Source organism: Delphinus delphis, chromosome 20 (genome assembly GCF_949987515.2).
Source record: "Delphinus delphis chromosome 20, mDelDel1.2, whole genome shotgun sequence".
Classification (NCBI taxonomy): domain Eukaryota; kingdom Metazoa; phylum Chordata; class Mammalia; order Artiodactyla; family Delphinidae; genus Delphinus; species Delphinus delphis.
This window is the reverse complement of record NC_082702.1, coordinates 32,908,317-32,922,632: the sequence shown is the minus strand read 5'-3', so window position 1 is coordinate 32,922,632 and position 14,316 is coordinate 32,908,317. Positions and strand designations below refer to the sequence as shown.

The following is a 14,316-nucleotide window of genomic DNA, read 5'->3' as shown; positions in this document are numbered from 1 at the left end:
TCAGCTCTCAGTTTAAGAATCCCCAGGTAAATCAAGGGAACAGCCTAGGTTGAAAACTGACATCTATAATATAGAATAATAGAACAAGGCTTGGGCCTGCTAATGTGGCATGACCCCTCGATTGCTTTCTGTGCCCACCATGCACCGATACAGTTTTACATGCTTTGTTCAAATCTCTATTAAAATAACAATTTCCCTTATAATAGTTAAAGGTGGAAGAATGTGACCTGTGCCACCCCTCCCCGCCATTCAGTTAGTTTAATTAGATAAAGACCACATGATGCCCTGCTAATTTTATAGTAAAGTCAAGAAGTGTGCTCCTTTTATTAGCTCTTATTTTATCTCTCTACATTTAGCAACTTCTACAACACCAGCTACCAGTACCACCTGTACAGCCACGGTTCCACCACAGCCACAGTACAGTTACCATGACATCAATGTCTATTCCCTTGCGGGCCTGGCACCACACATTACTCTAAACCCAACAGTAAGTAAACACCACCCTATTCCTAAATTCCTACTTTGTGACAAAGTAAACTGGTTACTTTCCCATCCCTCTTCCCCTTCCTTCTGGATTCCTAGGTTGTAGGCTTTTGTGGCAGAGAGTAGGGATCATGAGTTGCTGTGTAGTATAGCTGAGATCTTTTTTCTACTCTGAAAGTAAGTCGTGATCAGACATCACTTATATTGGCCCCTCATGTCCAAACCCATGATAATTAAGCTGCCAGTATAATCAAAGTCTCCAAGTATTCCTTATATAGTCAGAAGATGCTTAGTGTATACCATAGGTTTTTGTTCTTTCTTTTTATTATTATTGTATTTTATCATTATTATTTATTTATTTTTGGCTGTGTTGGGTCTTCATTGCTGTGCACAGGCTTTCTCTAGTTGTGGCGAGCGGGGGCTACTCTTCGCTGCTGTGCACGGGCTTCTCATTGCGGTGGCTTCTCTTGTTGTGGAGCACAGGCTCTAGGTGCGTAAGCTTCAGTAGTTGCAGCACGTGGGCTCAGGAGTTACGGCTTGCGGACTCTAGAGGGCAGACTCAGTAGTCGTGACACACGGGCTTAGTTGCTCCGCGGCATGTGGGATCTTCCCAGACCAGGGCTTGAACCCATGTCCCCTGCATTGGCAGGCGGATTCTTAACCACTGTGCCACCAGGGAAATCTCCAGGTTTTTCTTCTTTATTATCGTGTCACCTTAGTCTTGCATTAAGCCATATCTTTTGGAAGATAGCTGGAACTGAGCTGGTGTGTGCATGTGTGTGTGTGTAAAGTCTCCAGGCCAAGGTCTGGAAGTGGACTTAGTACGCTCAGTTATGTTTCTGTGGCCTGATTCTGTGAGATTGTCTGTTCTTAACTTCCCATCAGTCCCTTTTTCCTATACTTAAAGGTAGTATTCTACTCTGTATATTGAGGGTGATGATTGCTTGTTTATCCTCATTCTCTTATTCTGCTTAACACAGTTGTTTAGTTCAAAATCAGATTTCATGGTCTTTGCTTTTTAGAAATTGAAACAGTCGTAACGTAAATACATTGAAGTTTTGTATTTAAAGGACTTTGAAAGGGTTTTAAAGAGATCATTTTTAACCTGTTTTTTGTTTGTTTTTGCTTCTGTAGATGTGGCACTTGGTTTTTTGGGGGAAAACTAGGTCTAGAAATTATGATTCTCTTTTACAATACTCCCAATAATTGAATATTTTTATAAGTTCATCATGAATATTTTTTTAAGTTTCTTAAAAATTCAGTGAATACCTGGAAGCAGTCTTTCAATGAAGCAGGTTTCAGTGTATGGTAAATTTTTATAAAACGCTTGCTATCTTGAAAATAATAGTTTTTGTAGAAAGCCTTTTCTCTTATAGCCATTATCTTGTAATAACTTAATGGAATGTAATCTATAAAAATACTGATTACTACGCTGTACACCTGAAACTAATGTAATATTTTAAGTCAACTATACTTCAGTAAAGTTTTTTTAATTTAAAAGACAAAAGTACCATGCAGAAAGTGAGCAGACAAGCCACAGAGAAATGATAGTCCCAATAGATATAACCACAAAGGATTAGTATTTAATGCATATAAATAAACCTGCAAACCAAGAAAAGAACCCAACAGAAAAACTAAAGATATATTTTGTAGAAGAAGAAATATTAAAAGTCATCCAGCATATGGAAAATGCTAAACCTCATTAGCTGTCAGGAAAGTGCAAATTAAAACCACAATATAAAATTTAAAATCCCCCAACTAGGCAAAAATTGAAAGTATGATCATACCAGCTGTTGGTACAATAGAAACGGTTATGCATTGCTGGTGGGGGGTATAATATGATCATTTTGGGGAAAAAAATATGGCATAACCTATTAAAACTGAATATGTGATTTTTTTTTTTAAGCCTTTTCTCTGTAAACTTGATTCTTCTTGCATTTCCGCATGCTACTAAAGAAGTTTCTTTTCTTTCTTAAACATTTATTTATGGCTGCGTCGGGTCTTAGTTGTCACACACAGGCTTCTTTCTAATTGTGGCATGCGGGCTCCAGAGCACATGGGATCAGTAGTTGGCATCACACGGGCTTAGCTGCCCCTTGGCATGGCATGTGGTATCTTAGTCCCCCAAACAGGGATCGAACCCGCGTCCTCTGCATTGGAAGGTGGATTTTTAACCACTGGACCACCGGGGAAGTCCCAAGAAGTTACTTTCTTTAGGAGTACTTGGGCCACAAATTTTGACTAAGCAGGTAGTGTCTTTAAGCATCTTGTAATGAACAGTTTGCCCATTAAATTTTATCTATAATCATGTATCTATCACAAGATATACTGACTACTACGCCTTCTTTGGAGCCCAGGTTGTTTCCTTAGCTTTTCATTGGTTAATTTAAAGTAGAAATTGGTAGTTCATGGTTAACCTTGAAATAATGACAAAAACATGGGTGTGATTACTGATAGAAATTGGGTTGTCTTAGTTAAACAAGCTGTTGACTTGTTTTTTCCTCCCTAGATTCCCTTGTTTCAGGCCCATCCACAGTTGAAGCAGTGTGTGCGCCAAGCAATTGAACGGGCCGTCCAGGAGCTGGTCCATCCTGTAGTGGATCGATCAATTAAGATTGCCATGACTACTTGTGAGCAAATAGTCAGGAAAGATTTTGCCCTGGATTCTGAGGAATCTCGAATGCGAATAGCAGCTCATCACATGATGAGGAACTTGACAGCTGGAATGGCTATGATTACTTGCAGGGAACCTTTACTCATGAGCATATCCACCAACCTGAAAAACAGTTTTGCCTCAGCCCTTCGTGTAAGTTGATTATTTTCTTGTTGTTGTATAAAACTCATTATTGCTTATCTGAAAATGTTTCTTTTCCTTTGCTAGTAACAGTGAGCATTTCCACTTATAATAGTTACCATATGTATTTGATGTCCTCCCCTTTAGACTGTAAGTTCTGTGAGATGAAGCATTGTGTCTGTTTTTGCTCACTATTATATCCTTAATAGTGTTTGGCAGATAGTAGATACTCCAGATATTTACTGGTTTAAAGAAACTAAGGATTTTTTTTTAAAACTGCCTAAGTTAACAGTCTTGATTCTGTTTACCATGAAGAATTTAGATTTAAAGTACTTTGGAGTAGAACAGTACAAAACACCTTAAAGTGACTCTGTATATCTGTGTGAGCACACACACCACACAGACACACACACACACACACACACACACACACACACACACACACTCTTCAGGTAACTCAGTTATTAATTTGGGGTCTCATATGTCATGGTTAATAATGCCTTTGTTTACTGCTTTACTGCTTTCATAGTGTTCACCATCTTCACAGAAACCTGGTAAGATGTTCCAGTTGAGTACTATTTTCATCTTGTAGATGAAGATTGTTAGACTATTTCATGGTCACAGCTAATGAGTCATACATAGAGTTGAAACTTCTAAAATTAATTTGTCTAAGCACTGCATTTTCTATTATCCCATCTATCTGTTTCATCTACTCACAGAAAACTTTAAATTTTTTTCTGTCTCTCCCCCTCCCAATAGACTGCATCCCCACAACAAAGGGAAATGATGGATCAGGCAGCTGCTCAGTTAGCTCAGGACAATTGTGAATTAGCTTGCTGTTTTATTCAGAAGACTGCAGTAGAAAAAGCAGGCCCTGAGATGGACAAGAGATTAGCAACTGTAAGTGTTTAGCATTTGCCTTTTAAGTATTTTGTTTTTCCATTTAAGAAAGTGCCTCATAACAAGAACCTCAGTGACTTTTTTTGTTTGCAGGAATTTGAGCTGAGAAAACATGCTAGGCAAGAAGGACGCAGGTACTGTGATCCTGTTGTGTTAACATACCAAGCTGAGCGGATGCCAGAGCAAATCAGGCTGAAAGTGAGAATTGGGGGCTCTGTCTCTCCCTGCCCCATCTTTGTTTTCTTTCTGTTCTTGTTGCTTAACTCCTCACCAGGACTAGGATAGGGGGTTTAAATGCTGTTTCTGAGAAAGCATTTCATTTCACTTAAAGGTTACCTGTGGAGAAGACATAGAAATAGCTTAGATGTGCCCCCCCCATTATTGAAGTGCCTTTTAGTTTTTGTTTCCCAACTTGGTCTTCCCTTCTGATACTTGAGTTTTTATTGCTAGTTGGTTGTTGGTGAGAAGACAATGTTGAGAAATTTTATCATTTTTACCAGCTGCACTGGAGAATTGCACTGGCAGCATGGTCCTACTTGAGTCATTTCCCAGTGGAAAAGCTCTTAATCTATAAATAAGGGTGACTCTAACAGGTCTCAGGGAAATAGGAAACACTGAACTGTGTGCACGCACATGCATGCATATTCAGTCATGCTATTAAATGTTGTAATGACTCCTGTGTCCCTTCTCAGAACCCCTGTGCTTACTCCCATGCAAAATTTCCACTTTGATAAAAAGGTTTCCCTTGATTGTGAAGACTATCTTGTTAAAGTAAGTTTTCTTCTTCCAAGGTTGGTGGTGTGGACCCAAAGCAGCTGGCTGTTTATGAAGAGTTTGCGCGCAACGTGCCTGGCTTCTTGCCTACAAATGATTTAAGTCAGCCCACAGGATTTTTAGCTCAGCCCATGAAGGTAAATACTCGTCTTGGATTAAATTGAGTAATTTACAGTTTAATTTGAATGTTTTTTGTCAGTTAATCTATCACTGGTTCCCGGGAGCTTAAGTTATAGGGAAGAAGATTACCCACGGTTGTTGAGTTGTATAGATATTCTTTGTATCACATCAGCATGGCATTCGGGAATTTTTTTTAACTCCATGAAGTTGATTTAACTTTCATGTTTGGCCTAACTAAAGGAATTTACGTGGTGACCTCATGGCTTCCCCTGTTCTTTGTAAAAACGTTTCCTAAAAATTTGAAATGGTATTTAAACAAAAGTTGAAAATGTAAGGGGAAACATTTTCCTTTTGAACCATTTGAACATAGGTGCTGATCTTGATGGCCCAGTCTGTTGAATTCTTTGGTCTGTGTTTCCTACAAAGACGTTTTTCTGTGTGACCATTGTATAACCATTGAAATCAGGAAGTTAACACTGATACCTTAGTATCATCTAATCCTTAGACCTAATTCACGTTTTACCAAGTGTCCCAGTATTCTTTTTTTGTAGTAAAAGGACCTAAATCAGAATCACGCATTTCAGGGAATTCCCTGGTGGTCCAGTGGATAGGACTCTGTACTTGTACTGCGGGGGCCTGGGTTCAATCCCTGGTCAGGGAACTAAGATCCCGAAAGCTGTGTGGCGCACCCCCCCCCCTCGAAAAAAGAACCACACATTTCATTTAGTTGTTATATTTAAAATTTTTCCCACAGGTCAGTCTACTCCAGCTCCTTTTCTCATCTTCCCATGGCCTTCCACTTTGATTACAGTCCAGTGATTTTATAGAATAACCTGATTTGGGTTTGTACAATATGTTCTCAGGAATAGATTCAGGTAGTACATCTTTGATAGTAATACCACAGAAATGATGCTGTGTTCTTATTCTGTCCTATTAGGTTTTGACAGTTGGCCCGAATACTATATTTTCCATGGTTTGGATTATATACTTTCATAGGCTGCAGATTAGATGCTACAAGTGGTGCTGCTCTCAGCCTTTCCCATTATTTATCACGCTCTTTCATCACTTGATTGTATTGGTGTCTGCAAGGCTTTCCACTATCAAGTAAACAAAACACACTCCCACCAGTGCTTGCTTTGCACTGCACCACTTAGTGGCATCAAGACCAAACAGTTCAGGAAGGGGAATGGAAGAGCCCCTCCATGTTTTGATGAAAAAGAGAGAGAGAGAAAAAAAAATAAGGGTAGTTAATATACCAATAGACTTTTTAGAAAATATATTTTTTTTTTTGGCTGCGTCAGGTCTTAGTTGCGGCACGCGGGATCTTTAATTGCGGCACGGGCTCTTCGTTGTGGCATGTGGATACTCTCTCTAGTTGTGGTGCACATGCTCCGGGGCACGTGGGCTCTGTAGTTGCAGCACACGGGCTCTCTCGTTAAGGCTCGTGGGCTCAGTAGTTGTGGCATGCAGGCTTAGTTGCCCCATGGCATGAGGGATCTTATTTCCCTGACCAGGGATCGAACCCTTTCCCCCTGCATTGGAAGGCGGATTCTTTATCACTGGACCACCAGGGAAGTCCCCCAGTAGACTTTTTTTTTTTTTAATTTTTATTTATTTTATTTTTGGCTGCGTTGGGTCTTCGTTGCTGCACGTGGGCTTTTCTCTGGTTGCGGCGAGCGGGGGCTGCTCTTCGTTGCGGTGTGCGGGCTGCTCATTGCAGTGGCTTCTCGTTGCAGAGCATGGGCTCTAGGCGCACGGGCTTCAGTAGTTGTGGCGCATGGGCTTAGTTGCTCCGCGGCATGTGGGATCTTCCCGGGCCAGGGCTGGAACGCATATCCCCTGCGTTGGCAGACGGATTCTTAACCACTGCACCACCAGGGAAGCCCCCCAATAGACATTTAAATTGCTACCTGTGCCAGTGGAAAATCTTTAATTTTTTTCCTCTCTTTTTTTTTTTTTTCTTTCTCCCCTCTCCTTTTTTGGTTATTTCCTCCAAAACAGCAAGCTTGGGCAACGGATGACGTAGCTCAGATTTATGATAAGTGCATTACAGAACTGGAGCAGCACCTTCACGCCATCCCACCAACTTTGGCCATGAACCCCCAAGCTCAGGCTCTTAGAAGTCTTTTGGAGGTTGTAGTATTATCTCGAAACTCTCGGGATGCCATAGCTGCTCTTGGATTGCTCCAGAAGGTTAGTTCTTAAACTGTTAATTTTAGAAGAAACTAGGTTTGTAAATATCTAGTGACCTGCACCATTATCTACTTAAGTTATGCTTAAAATTTTAAAAATTAATATAAAGCAAGTTGTGTTCTGTAATAAGCAGATGATTTTCTCCAGAGTAGAGTGTTGTAAATAGTTACAACAGTAAAGTGTGAAATCTTCTCTTTTTTCCATAAAGGTAAGATTTTCTGGAATTATTATTTAAGAAACTTTGAAAGATAGCCCTTTAGATTATGAGGGACAGTTGATCCAAGTACTTGGGTAAGGGGTAGGGTATGGGGCAGCATTAGGTTATTACTGTGTAGGGACAGTGTCACCTTTCTTGACAGGGAAGAGCACTAAGCATGGACTACAAAGAACTCAGAGAGTGTGTGTGTTAGGCAAGTGAAAGGGATTTTAGTGAATGGAGAGATTGTTAACTTGTGGCTTTAGAAGGTATGTTGTACTTTGCATTAAGGTTTGGTTATTGACTTTGATAATTGGGCTGAATACTGTATTTTCCATGGATCTGAACACTTTTTTTCTTCCATAGGCTGTAGAGGGCTTACTAGATGCCACCAGTGGTGCTGATGCTGACCTCCTGCTTCGCTACAGAGAGTGCCACCTCTTGGTCTTAAAAGCTCTTCAAGATGGCCGGGCGTATGGGTCTCCATGGTGTAACAAACAGATCACAAGGTCAGTAGCCATCTTAGAAGAGTAATATTTAGTGAACTGCTTTCTCACATACATGACCCTAAATACTGAGAATTGTTGAATGTTTGTTCTTTTTCTGTCTGGTGCCCATGATGGATACAGAAAACCAGTACCTTGTTTTGGGGACTAAATGATAGATCATGGATTTTAAAAGGTTTCAGTGATTTCATAGAAGTGATGTTCATAAATAAATAATGTTTTAAATGGAATGCTTTGTTTTCTAGACTTCGAGAACAAAGCTTGTGTTTTAACACTGGGTCGTCTGTTCTACTTCTTTACTGGTTATTTTGAATCTTGAAAACTGATTTTTAGTTGGTTCTCAAGACATCCTTAATTTGGAACAAGTTACCATTTAATAAAATGGGCTCTTTATTTTACCTGATATATAGTATGGTTAAGACTTTATGAATAAAGAAATACTGACTTTTCTAGGTGCCTAATTGAGTGTCGGGATGAATATAAATATAATGTGGAGGCAGTGGAGTTGCTAATTCGCAATCATTTGGTCAATATGCAACAGTATGATCTTCACCTAGCTCAGGTATGGAAGGAATTAAACAGGAAAAGTGACCTCTGGTAGTTCAGAAGTGTGTTTGCTGTAAGTGCTGTCTTTCTTACGTTGTGCTTTCTGTGTTTCCAGTCAATGGAGAATGGTTTAAACTACATGGCTGTGGCATTTGCTATGCAATTGGTAAAAATCCTGCTGGTGGATGAAAGGAGTGTTGCCCATGTTACTGAGGCAGATCTGTTCCACACCATTGAAACCCTCATGAGGATTAATGCTCACTCCAGAGGCAATGCTCCTGAAGGGTGAGAAGGAAATGCTTTGGGATTCTTGTGTATTCAGCAGCCTTTAAGAGCTTAAGAAATGACTGTATAGACTTAGTAACGTTACCTGTTATATAACTGCTTTACCTACCACATATGGTAAGCTTTGGTGAGGCCTAATATTGTCCCTTGAGATATGAAAGCTTGACTAGCTGCCAAGCCTTCTTGCTGTAGAGCAGTACATACAGCACTAGATTTGGTGTCAAGAGTCCTCTGTTTAAGGCCTGGCTCTGCTGCTTAAAATCTGATTTTAGGCAAGTCGACTTACCCTCCCTAAGCCTGTTTCTTGTATAAAATGGAAATAATATCTTGAAGAACTGTTGAGAATTAAGATGAATAACACAAAGCATGGCACATAGTGGGCATGCAGTGAATAATTTTTTGACCACGAACATCAGCTCCATTTCATTGGGCATCGTTTTGTTGTCAAGAAGTGACTTAAGTCAGTCATTTGCACATTATGTCCTCATGAGTAAACAGATATGAAGAAACCGAGGATACTTTTGTTTCAATATGGGAATGGTAAAATTATCATCACTCTTGTGGTCTCTCTTAAATAAACAAATTGTCCAACTTGTATGTCTGTGAAATCACAGCCATGAATAGACTGATTTTCATTCTGGATTTATTGTACTAGATTGCCCCAGCTGATGGAAGTAGTGCGATCCAACTATGAAGCAATGATTGATCGTGCTCATGGAGGCCCTAACTTTATGATGCATTCTGGGATCTCTCAAGCCTCAGAGTATGATGATCCTCCAGGCCTGAGGGAGAAGGCAGAGTATCTTCTGAGGGAATGGGTGAATCTCTACCATTCAGCAGCAGCTGGTCGTGACAGTACCAAAGCTTTCTCTGCGTTTGTTGGACAGGTAGAGCTTTTGGAAAGAAAGGTGCTTTTTATTCAACATAAGTAGGGTGTGATGCCTCCAATATTAAAGCTCAGTATTATGTACCTGTGGTCAGTTACCTCCATACTCATGTAAACCAAAAATGTCACCATCATTACTGTTAAATTGATACTATTTATTTTCCCATCATTGGTCACTAAGCAGTAAAGTCAACATTTCCCATCCCCTTTAGTTCTTTTTGTCCGATTTCAGTTGTCACAGCTACAAAGTACAATGGGTCAGGTAATGAATAATGAAACTGCCAAATGTATATAGTAATTTTACCAGTTTGATAATCAGCAGTGATGGGATACGGGCTAATCTGTACAGTTCTCATAATAGCCCATGTTTAAAAAGTAAAATAATGAGTACCCTGGTGGTCTAGTGGTTAGGATTTGGTGCTTTCACTGCAGTGGCCTGGGTTCAGTCCCTGGTTGAGGGAACTAAGAATCCTGCAAGCCCTGAGATACAGCCAAAAAAAAAAAAAAAATTTTTTTTTTAATTTAGAAGTAAAATAAAACACAACCAAAAAACCTTAAGTATTTAAATGGTGGAGATTTTTATTTTCTAAATTAAGTACCTTATCTACCTAAAATAGCTTATTTCTGCAGTTCGACCATTGTATTTCTTCAAACTGAGACCAAAGCTTAGGTGTGCCACCAAAGAAAGATGCAAATTAGATCTATTATCAGATAAATGACAATTGAATGTGGAAGAGCTGATTTGAATTTTAGAAGTTGTCAGGAATTGGATTTACTTTTCAAGATGACTAATTTCTTAGTAAATCATACTAAGTAAGTTTCTCCCTTAAAAGAATCGAGGGAATTATAAAAACACACCCTATTGAAAAGCTGTTACTGTATACTTACAGTTTGATTTTTGATTTGGATAGAGGAATTTCAAATCAATTGGTTTTTGTGGTCATTGATATTTCATGGGTATGGATGTGGCACCTGTCTCAGCTCTCTTGTTGGCTTATTTGCTCTTGTTCTCTCCATTTGAAAAAGATAATGTATTATACTTTTCTATTCTCTTTTGAATCCTTTTGAGAATTCCTTTTTTCCTTTTCTGCTCCTTCTTGATCATAGCAGTCCATCCTCATTTCTTCTCCCCCTTCTTAGTTTTTCAGATATCATTGTACAAAAGTCCCTTTGCTGGCCTTCTGTTTTTCCTAGGGTATATTATTGTCAATTCAGCTGTGTTATTTATTGCTTATCAAGGGACATTTAAATTGTTTTAAAGTTTCCAAGATAATGGTCAAGTTTTCATTCTGGGCTTGGTTTCAGCACTGGCCTCCTCCCTCTGCAGCCTTAACGCTTGTTACTCTTTCTTTTTCTTCTTTCATACTAGCGAAATAACGTCTCTGCTCCACTTCCAAATCATATGTCATAAAATTTGTATTTTATCCTTTCTTTTAAGTAAACTTGCCCTTTCTACTTTATCTTAATTTACATTAAAATAGCCAGGGATGATCTGTGAGCATTTTGCTTTGGTACTTACTTACTGTATAAATTATTTGATTTTCCTAGTGCAGCTAGTTGGAGTTTCAAGAACTTTGTTGTTATTAGAAGAAATTATGTGAGAAACTAAAATATATGTAACTTAATCTCTTACTTGGGAGAAATACACATTGACCAGAAAGTCTTAATATGACTTAATGGTTTATTAAAAGTTGGTTTAATTTGCATAATTAACTTTTGAAATTATTGGCTATGGACTGCTGTTAAAAATTGCCATGTTATTATCTCTCAACTCCCATCAAACTTAAAACTGAAGGAAATGTGTCATGGATCCTTAATGTAAAAGTCATTTTCATGACCCCCCCCCCTTTTTTTTTACAAAGTAAGAATCAGAAATGTGACAATAGGATTGAATGAAAGAATACTTCTGACATGAAAATTAAAATTTTATTCATGTGTATTATCTCATTGTGCCTTGTAATGTTTTTGTTCCCTTGGTAGATGCACCAGCAAGGAATTCTGAAGACTGATGACCTCATAACAAGGTTCTTTCGTCTGTGTACTGAAATGTGTGTTGAAATCAGTTACCGTGCTCAGGCAGAGCAGCAGCACAATCCTGCTGCTAATCCCACCATGATCCGAGCCAAGTGCTATCACAACCTGGATGCCTTTGTCCGACTCATTGCACTGCTAGTAAAGCACTCAGGGGAGGCCACCAACACTGTCACAAAGATTAATCTGCTGAATAAGGTCTGAAATCCTTTCTTGCCTTAGTCTTTGCACACTTGAAGTCTGTATCAATGGCTCTTAACCCTACAGGGCCCTCAAAACATTTTGTAATATCCCCTTTTCTGTCCAGATACTAAATTCATAGATAATATGTAAATATAATCACCGAATTTTAGAGGAAGAGTATGGTGCCTTAACTGAAAGACACCCCTCCCCTAAAACAAAACAAAAACATATAACGTATTTTCAGTATGTTAATGTTTAGTAATGAGTACACTAGAAAGTATTTAGGTAGTATGAGATTTGCCCCCATGTACAGAATCACTGTGAGTGAGATGGCTAGACATGTCCATTGCTAAACAAAAATTGGTAACTCAAATACCATGAGTGACATTGCAGTTTTCTTGATTTTTCTGAAAAGGAACAAAGCAGAATTTCTGTTTGATTTATGCAGTGGAATTGCTGGAAATTTGAATGTTAAGATAGTGCAAAAATGAACTTAGAGCTTGGTCTCGGATAATTACAAATGGGTTCACATACATCCCCCACTGTTCAGTGATAAAATCAAGTGGAATGCAGGATAGTTCTTAAATATTTCTGCAACCTAATAGCATACCTGACCTTCCATCTACTAAATGCCAAGAGAAGGATAAATCATTTGCCTCTTGTCACCTTTATGTCAGACCAGAAAAATTAGGTTGATTGTGTTAACATGATAAAATATGATGTACCATGCTGATTTCTAGAGCTTTAGAAAAACTTGTGGAAAGTATATATGTCTAGCATACTTTCATATACAGGGGTATGGAGATTCAAAGAAACCATGCAAAATTCTGTAGGGCAAATCAAACCCCAATGCATGGTCCCTTTGGCTACCAGTATGTAATTTTATATTTCCTTTCATGTGGGGCATAACGATGCAAGGTAAAAAAGCATGGCTAGACAGTGGTAAATGAATTATCTTCGTGATTTACAAGCTCTATAATCTGTGTGCTCTATAGGTCCTTGGTATAGTAGTGGGAGTTCTCCTGCAGGATCATGATGTTCGGCAAAGTGAATTTCAGCAGCTTCCCTACCATCGAATTTTTATCATGCTGCTCTTGGAACTCAATGCACCTGAGCATGTATTGGAAACCATTAATTTCCAGACACTTACAGCTTTCTGGTGAGTATTGTTGAATATAATACTGTTAAGGATTTCCTGTTAAGGATTGCTGTTGTAGTGTAGTAAAATTTGAGAAGTAGAACTTCGTGGATTTGAGGCATGTTGATTCATAATGCAGCTTACATGTTGTCCACTTAATTATATTCATGTGTTTTGTTTTGTTTTAACCATATCTAAGCTTGTGCTTCTGACTAAGGTTTTCTTCTTTCAGCAACACATTCCACATCTTGAGGCCTACCAAAGCTCCTGGCTTTGTGTATGCTTGGCTTGAACTGATCTCCCATCGGATATTTATTGCAAGAATGCTGGCACATACGCCACAGCAGAAGGTGTGGCTGCAGTTTATCTCCTACAGATGACGACTGTAACTACCTGGGACTTATTAGCACTCTTAGTCATTCAGTAGTCATTGTACTTCTTTCAGGCTTAGTTGGGAGTTCTTATATTTAATGTGGAGTCAAGTCGTGGAGAAAGGCTCTAACAAGTACTTGACTGCCTCTGCCTGAAAGCCATTCCTCAATGATTAGGGTACTGCTTCTCCAAGTTGTTGTGAGTCTCCTTATGTCAATTTCTTAAGGGATTTTCAAAAAAAGTTGAAACCTTAGAGCACCTCTGTAGACAGCTATGTAAAACTCCGAGTAATGGAACTCAGAAACCTGCCAGTTTTACAGGTTCTCTAAATACTAAAGGCTCTCACATTCAGGGTTGAGGACCACTCGTCTCTACTGTATCTGAAAAATTCAGATCAAATTTGAGTAAAGAGTTTTTAGTCTTAACTGTGATGAGAAGTTTCTTTCCCATCTTGCAATTAAATGGCAAATGAGTACTCCAGGAAGTACCCTTGATTGACCCTTCAGATCAGAAGACTGTAACTATACTGTGTGTTTAGTAAAAAAGAAAGTGAAATAATCCTTGAACGGATTTCATTTTGTTTGACAAATAAGTGCATTCCAGGAGGAGGGAAAATATATTGAATAAAAACTACTTCAAAATGAACATAATTGTTATAATTGGGATATGGTGAGGAGGCCAAGTTTGGGTGAAAATAGAGGATTCATGTTGTAAATTGGATGAGGTTATTTGCCAGGAGTTGAGGAATTGGGAGTGGGAAAATAAATGATTGAGATCCAGGACTTAAAAGAAATTAAGAAAACAGACCCAAGTTTCTCAGTTGGCTACGTGTTTTGTGTTCTGTCTGAAAGTTCCTCCCCCTATTTAAAATGTTGCTACAGGTGCAAGGACCTATATGTCCTGGAGTTT

At 38.9% G+C, this 14,316-nt stretch overlaps 1 protein-coding gene and 1 non-coding gene across 7 annotated transcripts in view; both read left to right on the top strand.

The window, feature by feature from the left end:
- The window catches only part of CNOT1 (CCR4-NOT transcription complex subunit 1), a 101,656-nt gene that overhangs the window by 79,093 nt on the left and 8,247 nt on the right, over window positions 1-14,316 (top strand). For 3 of the 6 annotated variants that reach the window (XM_060000560.1, XM_060000561.1, XM_060000559.1), the window contains exons 30-42: window positions 357-487; window positions 2,993-3,289; window positions 4,037-4,177; window positions 4,271-4,375; window positions 4,969-5,088; window positions 7,073-7,264; window positions 7,827-7,969; window positions 8,420-8,528; window positions 8,628-8,797; window positions 9,453-9,684; window positions 11,664-11,912; window positions 12,893-13,056; window positions 13,268-13,385. In XM_060000560.1, the coding sequence (XP_059856543.1) occupies window positions 357-487; window positions 2,993-3,289; window positions 4,037-4,177; window positions 4,271-4,375; window positions 4,969-5,088; window positions 7,073-7,264; window positions 7,827-7,969; window positions 8,420-8,528; window positions 8,628-8,797; window positions 9,453-9,684; window positions 11,664-11,912; window positions 12,893-13,056; window positions 13,268-13,385 (2,171 nt within the window). Of the gene's footprint in view, window positions 1-356; window positions 488-2,992; window positions 3,290-4,036; window positions 4,178-4,270; window positions 4,376-4,968; window positions 5,089-7,072; window positions 7,265-7,826; window positions 7,970-8,419; window positions 8,529-8,627; window positions 8,798-9,452; window positions 9,706-11,663; window positions 11,913-12,892; window positions 13,057-13,267; window positions 13,386-14,316 lie in introns of all 6 variants that reach the window. The other 3 variants (XM_060000557.1, XM_060000558.1, XM_060000556.1) reach the window with 1 other exon arrangement.
- TRNAT-UGU (transfer RNA threonine (anticodon UGU)) lies at window positions 5,661-5,732 on the top strand. Its single transcript has one exon. It is a non-coding gene; the product is annotated as a tRNA-Thr (tRNA).